Source organism: Coregonus clupeaformis, chromosome 34 (genome assembly GCF_020615455.1).
Source record: "Coregonus clupeaformis isolate EN_2021a chromosome 34, ASM2061545v1, whole genome shotgun sequence".
Classification (NCBI taxonomy): Eukaryota; Metazoa; Chordata; class Actinopteri; order Salmoniformes; family Salmonidae; genus Coregonus; species Coregonus clupeaformis.
The window spans coordinates 25491953-25508628 of NC_059225.1; the positions used below are offsets into that span (position 1 = coordinate 25491953).

The 16676-nt window shown below is 39.5% G+C and overlaps 1 protein-coding gene across 1 annotated transcript in view; it reads left to right on the forward strand.

Annotated features, from left to right (window-relative positions):
- Positions 1-16676, forward strand: part of LOC121549971 (cadherin-12-like) — a 188974-nt gene that overhangs the window by 85031 nt on the left and 87267 nt on the right. Inside the window, exon 2 of the mRNA XM_041862002.2 lies at positions 3736-4150. Within this exon, the coding sequence (XP_041717936.2) occupies positions 3905-4150 (246 nt within the window). The 5' untranslated portion in view covers positions 3736-3904. The remainder of the gene's footprint in view (positions 1-3735; positions 4151-16676) is intronic.

Consider the following 16676-nt stretch of genomic DNA (forward strand, 5'->3'; position numbering starts at 1 on the left):
TAAATCAGATGTTATGCAGCATTGTGTTCTGCACCAAGATGAGTATGCAGCGCTGACATGAACGAGCTCAGATTAACACGAAGCAAATCTGTATAAACTTTCACACAGAGCATCATAGAGAAAGAGAAAGAGAGCGAGAGACTTAACTAAGTAAAAATTCATATTCTGACATAATATGATTGGCATATGAATTCTTCAAAGTCAAACATGCAGATGTTTGAATCACAGCATCTATAAAATAAATTACTTCTGCTTGACAACTGTTGGATTTTGAAAAGATGGTTTATCTTTCTCTTCCCAATTATATTTGCTCATGGGTTTATCCTGAGAGAACAACTTAATTCATATTTTTAATTACTTTGCACACACTGATCCACTACCATATTTGTTATACAAAAATGACAGTGTGGATTGAGCTACAGGAGGCAGATTCTGAAAAGTCTTTGACACCTGTCACCTTAGAATCATGGCCAAACTTTTGTAATATAAACATGTCTTGTTTTAAAACTCTTGAATCTGGTCCGGACGTGTCCTTAACCTTATTAAAACAACTTTGACTTCTCTGCACCTCAGGATGACACTCATGTCACCCAGCAACGCACCTGTGGTAGTGACACAATTAAAATATCACACTCCACATCATAAAAAATTAAATATATAATGAAGGAGAACTTCAACCAGATAATGGTTTTCTATTTTTTCTCTCTGCCAGAGTCAATGCCGTTTATCTGTTTGTCATGTTTACGACAGCCTTGACAACTAATAACTTTCAGAGGGAGTCTCTTACGGTTCCCAATCTGCGCCGGCAGCTCGGTGAGCCATATGTTCTTTGATTATGGGAGGTAATGTGTGAGAATGGTGTCAGCCGGCTGCGTGGTGTTATCTGAGGCAGACACTGTGGGTCAAGGCTCGGCACCGAGGGCCGACACATGCTAATGAACTTATCTCATTAAATATGCATCAAGCGCCCTCCAGGAACGCACAGCGGAGCGTAGACAAGATTCTCAGGAATTATGGGAACAGTCATTTTTCATTATGTCTCTGTGAAATAAGGATTGACCTGTCTGATCAACGGGCTGACCTCATGTCGAGATAGTTCCTCCTGATTCTGCAAGGGAACTTTGCAGATTACTTTAGACTTTTAAGATACTGCAGTGACAGTATCAACTTAAATGTCTGGGTGTATGGGGGTGTAACCTTGGTTTATTATCCTCCCTCTGACGCCAATGTTCCAAGTCTATGAAATTAATCAAAGACAATGATGTCAATGAGGGCTGTGGTTATGCAATTAAAGCCTTGGTGCTCACGTTATTACATCACTCATAACTACATTAGGAAGGAACTAAAGAGAGAGAGTGTGCCAGGTGTTGAATCATCCTAAACTAAGTTGTCTCCATTGTTGATGGACAATTCAGAGTATATTTCCCATGGCTTTTACTCCTACTGCCACTCTTAATACGGGTGTATTATTGACTTCTTGTTGATTATTTTTGCATCAAATGGCTTAAATGCTACTACAAGAAATTATTAAAATCTATATCTGCACCATTGCATTTCATCACATTGTAACAAGACCATAGCTCAATTGAAGCATACAGTATACGAGCAACTTACAGTTGAACGCTTGAGTGTTTTAATATGGTTTGCCCACATTATAAATAATGTTAATGGTTGCACAATTTATGATTGGCATTGAACATATTTGGTTGGCATTGAACATATTTGGTTGATTCTCATTTATACGGCTCTGTGATCGCATCAATTGTTCACTCTAAATTATATGTTGCCACTTGCCCATCTCTAATTTCATTGGACAGAACAACAGTATTTTATTTGTATTTTCTGGGTTTTGTGTAATCAAATTTTTTCATTGCTTAACTGGATTAATGATTAGGCCTAATTATCCCAAATGTTCTTATATTCTTAACTGCTTGAGGCATTCAGGTGCTGTTCGTCTGGATTCAACTGGATAATGTAGAGCACTTACATTTTACATTTTAGTAATTTAGCAGACGCTCTTATCCAGAGCGACTTACAGTTAGTGAGTGCATACATTTTTCATACTGGCCCCCCGTGGGAATCGAACCCACAACCCTGGCGTTGCAAGCAAGCACCATGCTCTACCGACTGAGCTAAAGGAGGCCACTTATACTGAAGATTGTCAAGTTCAACGAAAGTGTACTGTTTGTGGGTGAAGGGTTCTGAGCGAAAACATATGTATCTACACAGCAAATTCTCCAGTGTAAAAAAAACTATAATTTTACAATGAGAGTGTTAAATCAACACTGAAAGTGTTGAGTCTGTGAACCCATATAGACACCGGAACAGTGTTAAATTAACACACTGCTTAGAGGAAAGCCTTATTCAAATAGTGCCTTGCTTTTCGAGTAAATTATAGTTACCACCCATGACTGTATTTGTTACTGACAGAGACATAGTTGTTGTATTCATCCATTTTCTGTCTGGCAGTTGTGAGTGGCTGAAGTGATGTCATTGACACATGCTATCTGTATTCAGAAGATGGAAAAATATGAGTTGGCTATTTAAGGGCATTTCAATTCATTATTGTACTTTGTATACCAATTTGAAGTTAACACAATGCAATTATAATATACTACTAGCCCATGGCCATGTTGAATGGATAAGCATTGTAAAGCATGTCTTAGCGTGGGTGATATGAGAGCAGGGTTAGACAGTATTTCTCATGCATTAGTTGATGTGAATACCGGACTGTGATAATTGGAGAAGTGAGAGACAGTATTGGCACTCTCTGTTGACACTGGTTTGATATGTTTTTGTTGTTATTGTTGACACTGGTCTGATATGTTGTTGTTTTTGTTTTGAGTCGGGCATCGCCACAGTCTACTAAGCCCACATCCAATTGCACACAGCCTGTTATTTAAGATCACAGAACAGCAGATAGCTCATCTGAGGGGTTTGTTTAGTGTTTTTTGGGGAGAAGGCTACAGTTGTATCCCAAATGGCACGCTATTTCCTATATTGTGCCCATAGGGTTCTGGCCAAAAGTAGTTCACTATGAAGGGAATAGGGTGCCATTTGGGACGCATATTACAACTTATAATTCCAGTGTGTAATTGGAATGATTGGGGAGGCAGTGGGACAAGCAATGACCTCTATTCATCAAAAATAGGTATCCTCAATTAAATTGTGATCTCTCCTTTTTATGTCAAAAGAGGGGAAATCTACTGTTCGATTTATGAATTATGTCACAATCTTTATTCCTAATGGTTGGTGTGAACTTTTGATGGATTACTTCACCCATGAAGGTCTCTGATAAAAAAAAGGCATAGTTTCTCTATTCCATCATAGGTAATAACCACCTGCTAACCTACAGTATAGTACGTGCAAACCTGGAAACATGATAAGATTGTACCTTTGGCATGTGTTCACTTCAAAAGGCTATTATTAAGAGCTTTTGAAACTATCAGGAGGCAACATGTATCAAGTGATGCTTGCTGAAAGGATTACTCCTACAAGGCACTTTGTTACATTTTTAAATAAATATCCTGGATGGATAAAGCAGGAATGATAGAAAAATAGATAAACACCAAAAATGCAGAAAGTTTTATTTCAAATTGAGTTGCTCTCTTTTGACTCAAGCACTGTTTTCTGTGTGTTGTGTAATTGGGGCCCATTACCATTATCCAACAGGTGACTGAGATAAAGGATACAGGTGAAGGAGCTTAACGTTTCTTTCTGATTTCTCTCCTCCAGGTGATGAGCTCCATTAATCGTTGAACGTGACAGGCAACCCAACCCGGCCAGCAGCTCTTAATCTTGGCTGTGTCCAGTCCTTCACCACGGATTCAGCATCCCTGCCTCTTTCAGTTGTGATCCATTTGTTGGGACTTTAACTTGGAGACCTCAAACTCACAGACCGCCAATGCTTACAAGGAACTGCATGCTGCTGTTCCTTTGGTTTGTCTTCGACAAAGGCTCCCTGTCTCCTGTACGCCGGCCAGGCGCACCGCTGAGCAGGAGCAGGCTGGGAAAGGAGCATCCCAGGAGCCTGGTGGGCCCGATGAGAAATGGGGCATCTGGGTTTCAGAGAGTCAAGAGGGGCTGGGTGTGGAACCAGTTCTTTGTGCTTGAGGAGTACATGGGGTCAGACCCACAGTACGTGGGCAAGGTAAGGATGCTTTACGTTGTGTTATTTATAGCATGGGAGTGTGTCATAAATCATAGCTAAGAGCTCAGGAGAAATTGTTAAAATGGAGAGAGAGGTAGAAAGAGGGTGAGGGAGAGGAGAAGGAAGATATAGGTAGAGTGGTACTAGGAGTAGAGCGTGTTTGAATTAGAGAGTTCTATGTCCATTGACATCAGATCACTATTACCAATTGTCACTCTTTTACTTAGCTTCGCTCCTGGAGCTACATTTTACGATTTTAATCTCATAATGGGTCGTGTTTGCAAAACATGTCTTTTAATGAGTGTTTTAGGATATGAATGAAAGGAAATCAATGAAAAATGTCTGTCTTTTTTGGATTCATGCCAATGTTTCCATGTCAGACGTACATTTTCATAGCAGCTACACGCAGCATTCGTGTGGTGAGTGCATCAATGACCCAGCAGGAATACACTTAAATTATGGGTCTTGTAAAGCTGTCAGAACATCCTAGTTACGAGGTAGAGAGGATGCTGACAGCAATAAAAGACAGAGGACACGCACCTCATAGCCTTAAGCCTGGTGGACACTACACAACTTTCAAAATTCTAACATCGCTGAGCCTCTCACATTAAACGACCGTCTTTCCTGTAGTATTTTTTGTGTTGCCAATGTAGTGGTGTGCACACTAAACGATGTGGCACAGACGGTGGTCACACACTGAAAGATTCTTCACTTGGTCGTGAGGATTCAGGATACCACGCTGTCTCTCGAAAAACAATGATGTGATTAGATTTAACGTAGCTAAACGCTGTGGCTCAAAGCAGCCTCATAAACGTTCAGTCAGACATTCACACTTGCCATACAAAGTTGAAATAGCTAGCCAACATTTGGAATTGAATAACATTGCTTGTGAATTTCAGATCTGTAACGATTTGATGCTTTTGTTAAAGGCAAGTACTAACGTATACTAGTAGTAATCACTCCTGCTCGATAGTCTACACATTCTGGGTGATGCGAAACAACGTCATCATCTCACTGGCTTCTTCTCTGGCAAGCTCTCATTGGCTATTGCTGATCACCTTTCTAAAAACTTGTCGTTGCACAACTCACACTACAAAGATGAGATCGGTAGCCCTCAGATTGCATCGCTGACCCGCTCACATTAAATGAGTTTCGGTGACTGCCGCGTGTCCCGAGTAGGCAATGACATGGGGATTTTGTCTCTGATCTCAAAAACCTGTCTGGGACAGCTAAATTGGGGCCAAAATCGCGTACCGTACGCCCGGCTTTATAGAACTGAATTGCATGAAGTCTGCACTGCACTGTAAGCCACTAAAACATCGCCTCACCACCACTTTTCTCATCACACCCGTCAGGCTGTCTTTTCCCCCTTTTAACACAATATGTTTTTTCTCCTTGCTCTGGCTTAAGACATCCTTAACTAAAGTCAGAGGGGTTTTAAGACTGAAGATGTAATTTGGCACCCCTAGCTTAGGCAGGATAATAGTAAGACTGACCTATCTACCCCGGTGCCACTGCAATCAGCCCTGACGTGCTGCAATGTTTGTGGAAATCTCACAGGCTAAAGCAGCCCGGGTGCTGTCTGTCTGCTGCACTCCTAAATCACTTAATCCCTGGCCGCTGCACCGCTTCAAAAGAATTGACTGATTCTCTGCCATATCAAAGGCATTTGGAGATCAAGTCCCTCGACCTTGCGTAGGACAATCTTAAAGAGGGATAATCTGCTGCGACCAAATAAATACAGTGTCACAGGATGAGTGACCCAATGGAGCATATGCTACCTAGACAATGGACACTTGATTGGCTGGGTGTCAGACAGTGGCATTTCTTGCAGGGATTTAGATCAAGCACAGTCTTCGTACACATACTGTATCCATAATATATCCATAATTATGGTTTTATTGTTTTATTGTTTTATTTTCGAGAGTTGTAATTGACCAGAGTGGGCTGTAATGTGGCTGGAATTAATGTCTAAATACATCAAGACTAGACTTTGCAGAAATACATTCACATCAGAACACAAACATAATTACTATGCATTACATTCTAGAATAGAGTTTCCCAACAAGCCAACAACCAGCTTGCACCCTATTACATATTTAGTGCACCCTGTGGTCCCTGGTCAAAAGTAGAGCACTATATAGGGAATATGATGCCATTTGGGACGCACACCAGGTCTCCTCTCTGCTGCTCATCCTGTGGCTGTTAGTACCAGTAGCTATAGGCGAAGGTCATAAACAAACTGTTCAGATTTTTTTAGAAACTGTTTCTTGGTCAGTGACTAGGAGTTTGTTGTGCTAAATCATATATTTAAATGGACTTGTGGTTAGACCCCTGTGCTCCATGGGTTAGGTTGAGGAAGCACTCTTGTACATGTTCACTCCGAATGAAGTATGATGAATAGGTTTTATGTAATCTTTGCCCTGCTGATAATCTCAGATGACGTCATCAAGGCTTCATGGAAAAACATTTTTGGGATGTCATGAATTCACACCTTGGGGAGGCCTTATGAGGAAAATTCAGAGCTTCTGTAATTTATTCCAAAGATCTGAATTAATTTATGGAATGGGTTCTGCTTTCAAATTTACACAAGATGTTGAAATTGGTCCAAGAGAAGTGTGCCTGCCAAGAAAGGAACGACAACACTCTCTTGCAGTGGCCAAAACACAAAGGGGCACTCTGACAACCAAAACATAATAACACAACAACATCCCTATGAGCATTATCCATCTTACTTAAAATAAAAAGTCTAATGAGATAACCCCTGTTTAAACCTCCATAACACTGCATCCCTCATGTTTACATCTACTTGTATTGCAATCCAAAGAAATTAAGGCTAGAGTTCTGTGGTGAATAATTGGGTTATATTACTGGAGTGGGGAATGGCAGGGAAGAGGGAAAGGGAATTCTGAAAGGATTTTTTAAAGACTTCTTCACAAGAACTGCCTTCTCGTCTATTTCGAAATAATGAATGCAAGCAAAGCAACGTTTGTTTTCTTCTGTGACACGCCAGAGGAGGAAAAAGCTAAGTTAGCATTTTCACTTGTCAATGTGTCAAAGGAATAAACACAATAAAATAACAATGACTTGCATGCATTCGACTTTACTTATGCAAAAATAAATATAATTTGGGGCATTGTATTATTTTTAATTTGAGTACTAGCAAACCCCTAAAGCATAATTTCTGCCATGTTCCATATACTGAGATTTAAAACAATAAAACAAGAATGGTTTTGTATGCTGGTCTACAATGCCCTTCACACAACATTTTATAAGGACAATCTGTTATGCTTCAATTGATACATTAAATACATACAGTACCAGTAAAAAGTTTGGACACAACTACTCATTCAAGGGTTTTTCTTTATTTTTTAATATTTTCTACATTGTAGAATAATAGTGAAGATATCAAAACAAGAAATAACACATATGGAATCATGTAGTAACCAAAAAAGTGTTACACATATCAAAATATACTTTATATTTGAGATTTTTCAAAGAGCCACCCTTTGCCTTGATGACAGCTTTGCACACTATTGGCAGTCTCTCAACCAGCTTCACCTGGAATGCTTTTCCAACAGTCTTGAAGGAGTTCCCACATATGCTGAGCACTTGTTGGCTGCTTTTCCTTCACTCTGCCATCCGACTCATCCCAAACCATCTCAATTGGGTTGAGGTCGGGGGATTGTGGAGGCCAGGTCATCTGATGCAGCACTCCATCACTCTCCTTCTTGGTAAAATAGCCCTTACACAGCCTGGCGGTGTGTTGGGTTATTGTCCTGTTGAAAAACAAATGATAGTCCCACTAAGCCCAAACCAGATGGATGGTGTATCGCTGCAGAATGCTGTGGTAGCCATGCTGGTTAAGTGTGCCTTGAATTGTAAATAAATCACAGACAGTGTCACCAGCAAAGCACCCCCACACCATAACGCCTCCTCCTCCCTGCTTTACGGTAGGAACTACACTTGCAGAGATCATCCGTTCACCCACACCGCATCTCACAAAGACACAGCGGTTGGAAGCAAAAATCTCCAATTTGGACTCCAGACCAAAGGACAAATTTCCACCGGTCTAATGTCCATTGCTTGTTTCTTGGCCTAAGCAGGTCTCTTCTTCTTATTGGTGTCCTTTAGTAGTGGTTTCTTTACATTAATTCAACCATGAAGGCCTGATTCACTCAGTCCCTTCTGAACAGTTGATGTTGAGATGTGTCTGTGACTTGAACTCTGAAGCATTTATTTGGGCTGCAATTTCTGAGGCTGGTAACTCTAATGAACTTATCCTCTGCAGCAGAGGTAACTCTGGGTCTTCCATTCCTGTGTAAGGTTCTATATTTATTTTCTTAGTTCACCTTGTGTTCTTGAACATAGCCCTGTTTCTTTGTGTTCTTGAACGTAGCCCTGTCTTTCATTTTTGTTTATTGATTTCACCTGTGTTAGTTACTGACCTGGTCTCATCAGCTCCTTATTTAGTTCAGTTCATTCTGTTTGTGCCTTGTGAGGTATTGTTCGTTTTGACTCTACTAAGCCTTTTCCTAGCTTGTTTGTGAGAACCAGTTATAGCCTTCAGTCCAAGTTTTGATTCACCTGCCTGTTTGCCTACCTGTGTATGACCATTGCCTGCCTGTGCACTATTCCTGCCTTCTGCGAAGGCATAATACACACCTGCCACGCTCTGCTCTAGAATCTACACCTTTTTCTCCCTGAGTATTCATCACATCCTGTGGCGGTCCTTTTGAGAGCCAGTTTCGTCATAGTGCTTGATGGTTTTTGCAACTTTCAAAGTTCTTGAAATGTTCCATATTGACTGACCTTCAAGTCTTAAAGTAATGATGGACTGGCATTTCTCTTTGCTTATTTGAGCTGTTCTTGCCATAATATGGACTTGGTCTTTTACCAAATAGGGCTTTGTTCTGTAAACCCCCCTACCTTATCACAACACAACTGATTGGCTCAAATTCATTAAGAAGGAAAGACATTCCACAAATTAACCTTTAAAAGGCACATCTGTTAATTGAAATGCATTCCAGGTGACTACCTCATGAAGCTGGTTGAGAGAATGCCAAGAGTGTGCAAAGCTGTCATCAAGGCAAAGGGTGGCTATTTTGTGGCTATATAAAATATATTTTGATTTGTTTAACACTTTTTTGGTTACTACATGATACTTCAAATGTTATTTCATAGTTTGATGTCTTCACTATTATTCTACAATGTAAAAATAAAGAAAAACCCTTGAATGAGTAGGTGTGTCCAAACTTTTGACTGGTAGTGTACATAAACCTTCCTTCATTGATGACAATATAACTTAGTTTGCTACCTATGGGATTACATTACTGCATGTACAAGCTGCGAAAAAACACCACCGCCTTTATAACAAAAACAGCTATATGCAGCGCATCAACAACTTAACTTATTATTACAAGGAAATAAAGGCCTGGATAGCCTTGAGGGATAATGTAACAAGACTGATACACTCAACAATTAGATAATGTCCTACAGTCCCAATGTTGAGCAATGGCTATCTGCATGAAAAACTGTCATCAGCTGTTGGGCAATGAATCAATTCCTGCTCGTTCTTCTCAATCACTATTAAACTCTCTCCGCTGAATTCAGCAGCATGCACTCTCTCACTCTAGCATTTATTTTTGCCATCATGGCAGACATGACTATAATGGTTATGAATTACTGTGTCCCACAAAAGTTGTAGTTTTGGAGAGTTGCTGAGATACCAGGCCATTTTGACTCACTTTAAGCAATGTGTTTGTCAGAAATGACATGCTAGCTAGCTACATAAAACTATATACAGTATAGTTCCCTAGTGCCCATATGGAATGAAATGCATTTCAATATATTTAACGTCAAGTAAAATGTATTTCAAATAGATGTACAGTTGAAGTCGGAAGTTTACATACACTTAGGTTGGAGTCATTAAAACTTGTTTTTCAACCACTCCACAAATTTGTCCCATTCCTCCATGCAGATCTCCTCTAGAGCAGTGATGTTTTGGGGCTGTCGCTGGGCAACACGGACTTTCAACTCCCTCCAAAGATTTTCTATGGGGTTGAGATCTGGAGACTGGCTAGGCCACTCCAGGACCTTGAAATGCTTCTTACGAAGCCACTCCTTTGTTGCCCGGGCGGTGTGTTTGGGACCATTGTCATGCTGAAAGACCCAGCCACGTTTCATCTTCAATTCCCTTGCTGATGGAAGGAAGGTTTTCACTCAAAATCTCACGATACATGGCCCCATTCATTCTTTCCTTTACACGGATCAGTCGTCCTGATCCCTTTGCAGAAAAACAGCCCCAAAGCATGATGTTTCCACCCCAATGCTTCACAGTAGGTATGGTGTTCTTTGGATGCAACTCAGCATTCTTTGTCCTCCAAACACGACGAGTTGAGTTTTTACCAAAAAGTTCTATTTTGGTTTCATCTGACCATATGACATTCTCCCAATCCTCTTCTGGATCATCCAAATGCACTCTAGCAAACTTCAGATGGGCCTGGACATATACTGGCTTAAGCAGGGGGACACGTCTGGCACTGCAGGATTTGAGTCCCTTGGCGGCGTAGTGTGTTACTGATGGTAGGCTTTGTTACTTTGGTGACAGCTCTCTGCAGGTCATTCACTAGGTCCCCCCATGTGGTTCTGGGATTTTTGCTCACCGTTCTTGTGATCATTTTGACCCCACGGGGTGAGATCTTGCGTGGAGCCCCAGATCGAGGGAGATTATCAGTGGTCTTGTATGTCTTCCATTTCCTAATAATTGCTCCCACAGTTGATTTCTTCAAACCAAGCTGCTTACCTATTGCAGATTCAGTCTTCCCAGCCTGGTGCAGGTCTACAATTTTGTTTCTGGTGTCCTTTGACAGCTCTTTGGTCTTGGCCATAGTGGAGTTTGGAGTGTGACTGTTTGAGGTTGTGGACAGGTGTCTTTTATACTGATAACAAGTTCAAACAGGTGCCATTAATACAGGTAACGAGTGGACGACAGAGGAGCCTCTTAAAGAAGAAGTTACAAGTCTGTGAGAGCCAGAAATCTTGCTTGTTTGTAGGTGACCAAATACTTATTTTCCACCATAATTTGCAAATAAATTCATTAAAAATCCTACAATGTGATTTTCTGGAGAAAAAAAATCTCAATTTTTCTGTCATAGTTGGCGTGTACCTATGATGAAAATTGAGGCCTCTCTCATCTTTTTAAGTGGGAGAACTTGCACAATTGGTGGCTGACTAAATACTTTTTTCCCCCACTGTATATCGACATAACCTGAATGGCCACTCTGCAAGGAAGAAGTCACAGCTCTAAAAACGCCAGAAAAAAGCCAGACTACAGTTTGCAACTGCACATGGGGACAAAGATCGTACATTTTGGAGAAAAGTCCTCTGGTCTGATGAAACAAAAATAAAACTGTTTGACCATAATGACCATCGTTATGTTTGGAGGAAAAAGGGGGATGCTTGCAAGCCGAAGAACACCATCCCAACCATGAAGCACGGGGGTGGCAGCATCATGCTGTGGGGGTGCTTTGCTGCAGGAGGGACTTGTGCACTTCATGAAATAGATGGCATCATGAGGAAGGAAAATTACGTGGATATATTGAAGCAACATCTCAAAACATCAGTCAGGAAGTTAAAGCTTGGTCGCAAATGGGTCTTCCAAATGGACAATGACCCCAAGCATACTTCCAAAGTTGTGGCAGAATGGCTTAAGGACAACACAGTCAAGGTATTGGAGTGGCCATCACAAAGCCCTGACCTCAATCCTATAGAACATTTGTGGGCAGAACTGAAAAAGTGTGTGCAAGCAAGGAGGCCTACAAACCTGTCTCAGTTACACCAGCTCTGTCAGGAGGAATGGGCCAAAATTCACCCAACTTATTGTGGGAAGCTTGTGGAAGGCTACCTGAAACATTTGACCTAAGTTAAAGAATTTAAAGGCAATGCTACCAAATACTAATTGAGTGTATGTAAACTTCTGACCCACTGGGAATGTGATGAAAGAAATAAAAGCTGAAATAAATCATTCTCTCTACTATTATTCTGACATTTCACATTCTGAAAATAAAGTGGTGATCCTAACCGACCTTAGACAGGGAATTTCTACTAGGATTAAATGTCAGGAATTGTGAAAAACTGAGTTTAAATGTATTTGGCTAAGGTGTATGTAAACGTCCGACTTCAACTGTAGGCACATTTGCATCTTTGCTAAAAATGCATGTAATGCCTGACAACATTCCAGAAATGCATGGCCATGACAACTAGTCTACATGGTGGCCAAAGTGGTTTCTAATTTGTCTTCTTAAATTACTCTTTCGGTATTGATCAATGGGAATATTTTTGTCATTGAAAAACTTTGTCAGTGATATAATTTAAATTGTGTAAAAAAAAACTACTTTTGATTTCACCTAATTTTTACATTCTGTCATAAAGCACACATGTTCAACTTCATAAAAACAAGTTTTCCCATCTCAAGAGGTACAAAAAAAGTACTGTAGTAAGTGGCTCTCTTCAGCTTAATTAATCTAGTGAGATCAGGCACTAGGCTGTTTTTATTATTATTATCAATGTACACAAAAACTATACATCATACAACACTCCACAATATGTCACATTGTAGGTCTAGGTCTTGTGCTTCCAATTAGTGGTATTACACAGCTCTACAGTGGATGGTTACCAGTGTTATGATGTGTTTATAACCAAGTGGGAAGTGGGAATTTACCACATCTGGGAAAGATCCACTTGAACGGCCCTCCAACTGGTAATTACTAGTTAAATCAGCCATGAATCCCCTTGTGACAGGGGGAATGGAAGCTTGTTGTGTGCAACAGGGAGGGGCAATTTAATGAAATATTCACATTGTTAAAGCATTTCTAGCCTCTCTATCTATGGGTAACAGGGTTGACGCGTTATGCTCGACCCGCTTAGTTTTTCACCACAAAACACCAGAAAATTGCCAAAATGAGTAGAACCAGCTCACATACTTTTCCACTATGATTTGGCTATTGGATGTTCAATGTTTCTTTTGAAATCAATTTAAAAAGGAATAGTTTCACCATATTGAAACAAATGTTCAATTCAAGTAAAAGTGTTGACCTTAAAATGAGAGACAGACGTAAATGAATCACTAATCACATTAAATAAATAATAATCTTCAGAAACAACTTTGTCAAAGCAACAAAATAACTAGAGCTTTACAATGATGGTGAAATCTTTGAGTATTTTGGGGGGTAAGTGGGTTAAAATCTTCTTAGAAGTCACTGAGGGTGCATGGAGGGATGTGTCATAATGCTTAATGTTGGCACTTTAGCAAGTCTGATTCATTGAATTCTCCATGTGGTCTATATTAAACAGCACTTCATTTCATATAACAGGCTTTTAAATGTCAATATTGGTGGAACATTTCTACTTAACATATCAAAAGGAACTCATTTCGTGGAATGACCTAGTACACATTAAGTTGTGCCTATTGGACGTTGGTTGCATTGCTCTCGTCAAGTTTGTTTGTTTACTTGTCATATACACATGGAGTCAAAACATGACTGATAATTGATCATGTTTGTAGTCATTTTTGTAGTAATTAAAATTCATTTAAATGCAAGTTAGTTAAAATATATATATATATATATATATATATATATATATATATATATATATATATATATATATATATATATATATATATATATATATATATATATATATATTACAGTGTGGGAAAAAATTATTTAGTCAGCCACCAATTGTGCAAGTTCTCCCACTTAAAAAGATGAGAGAGGCCTGTAATTTTCATCAAAGGTACACGTCAACTATGACAGACAAATTGAGAATTTTTTTCTCCAGAAAATCACATTGTAGGATTTTTAATGAATTTATCTGCAAATTATGGTGGAAAATAAGTATTTGGTCACCTACAAACAAGCAAGATTTCTGGCTCTCACAGACCTGTAACTTCTTCTTTAAGAGGCTCCTCTGTCCTCCACTCGTTACTTGAATTAATGGCACCTGTTTGAACTTGTTATCAGTATAAAAGACACCTGTCCACAACCTCAAACAGTCACACTCCAAACTCCACTATGGCCAAGACCAAAGAGCTGTCAAAAGACACCAGAAACAAAATTGTAGACCTGCACCAGGCTGGGAAGACTGAATCTGCAATAGGTAAGCAGCTTGGTTTGAAGAAATCAACTGTGGGAGCAATTATTAGGAAATGGAAGACATACAAGACCACTGATAATTTCCCTCGACCTGGGGCTCCACGCAAGATCTCACCCCGTGGGGTCAAAATGATCACAAGAACGGTGAGCAAAAATCCCAGAACCACACGGGGGGACCTAGTGAATGACCTGCAGAGAGCTGGGACAAAAGTAACAAAGCCTACCATCAGTAACACACTACGCCGCCAAGGGACTCAAATCCTGCAGTGCCAGACGTGTCCCCCTGCTTAAGCCAGTATATGTCCAGGCCCATCTGAAGTTTGCTAGAGTGCATTTGGATGATCCAGAAGATGATTGGGAGAATGTCATATGGTCAGATGAAACCAAAATATAACTTTTGGTAAAAACTCAACTCGTCGTGTTTGGAGGACAAAGAATGCTGAGTTGCATCCAAAGAACACCATACCTACTGTGAAGCATGGGGGTGGAAACATCATGCTTTGGGGCTGTTTTTCTGCAAAGGGACCAGGACGACTGATCCGTGTAAAGGAAAGAATGAATGGGGCCATGTATCGTGAGATTTTGAGTGAAAACATCCTTCCATCAGCAAGGGCATTGAAGATGAAACGTGGCTGGGTCTTTCAGCATGACAATGATCCCAAACACACCGCCCGGGCAACGAAGGAGTGGCTTCGTAAGAAGCATTTCAAGGTCCTGGAGTGGCCTAGCCAGTCTCCAGATCTCAACCCCATAGAAAATCTTTGGAGGGAGTTGAAAGTCCGTGTTGCCCAGCGACAGCCCCAAAACATCACTGCTCTAGAGGAGATCTGCATGAAGGAATGGGCCAAAATACCATCAACAGTGTGTGAAAACCTTGTGAAGACTTACAGAAAACGTTTGACCTGTGTCATTGCCAACAAAGGGTATATAACAAAGTATTGAGAAACTTTTGTTATTGACCGAATACTTATTTTCCACCATAATTTGCAAATAAATTCATTAAAAATCCTACAATGTGATTTTCTGGATTTTTTTTTCTCATTTTGTCTGTCATAGTTGACGTGTACATATGATGAAAATTACAGGCCTCTCTCATCTTTTTAAGTGGGAGAACTTGCACAATTGGTGGCTGACTAAATACTTTTTTTCCACTGTATATTGTAGCAGCGGCAGCCTATTAAAAGACTTGTTGGGGGCATGGCTTTGTTTTTGTGCTTTTTGGCCTCCAATGATATGGATTGTCATGCCAGGTCATGTGTTATGTTGTGTTCTCTAATTATTAGTCAAGCTTGTACACTGTCAGTTCTACTGTCTTAATGAGACTGACGTAAGTGCATGTGATACCAAAGAGACTACTAACATTTAATTGTTTTATTTTTTCATTTTGGTTTAATATGATTTGGCCAATTTGTTGTATTTGTCATACACTTTAATAAAAAAAAAAACTTTTTTTACAAATACATTAAAATAAATGTTCGAATATATTTTACAAAACGTTTACAAAAACATTTCAAAATATATTTACCAAATATATTATTAAATTCATATGAACATGTATTCAAAAATAATGTATTTCAGAAGGTATTTTGAAATGGATTAAATGCATGTTCTGATGCATTTAACATATGTGATATACATTTTTACATAAGTGTATATACATTTGAAATAAATTCCGTAATATATGTTCGGATGTCTTTAAAATGTATTATATAAATACATATTTATTCAAAAATATATATATTTCACATGTAAACTATATGATTTAATCAAAAAATACATGTTTAATATTTTTTTTTTCGTATGGATGGTACTTCGTGTTCAGTGAGAACTTGTGCAATGTCCCAGTATTTCCTTGACAACAGTTGATAGCGAAGTTTTTTTATGTAAAAAAATTAATTTCAAATATTATACTTTTTTTGTATGTGTGGTACTTCCTGTTCAGGGAGAACTTAGAACATGTGTGATGTCACAATAATTCATTGACAACAGTTGATAGGGAAGTGTACACTACAGCTTGACATTGGGAGAAGTAAATAAATAAATACAAAATACAGTACCGCATGTTGTTTTCCCAGAAAATGGATTTATTCAATTTTCAGTGGAAGCAAAGCCACGTGTCTATCTCTATTTCTCTCTATTTTTCTCCCCCTCTCTCTTTCTCGTTCTTGGTGTATGTGCCTGTTTGTACAGTATATGTGTGTGTGTGTTGCCACTTCTGTCATAAGAGATCACACAGAGCCTTTGTTGAAGATCACATACACCCCAATCAGTTTGATATGGGTTTCACTGGGCCCACATAAAGCTGTCCTGGTCTCTGGGCTCATGGTGTATTTACAAAGACTGTGGCTCAGTGGGAAACCACTGTGTTG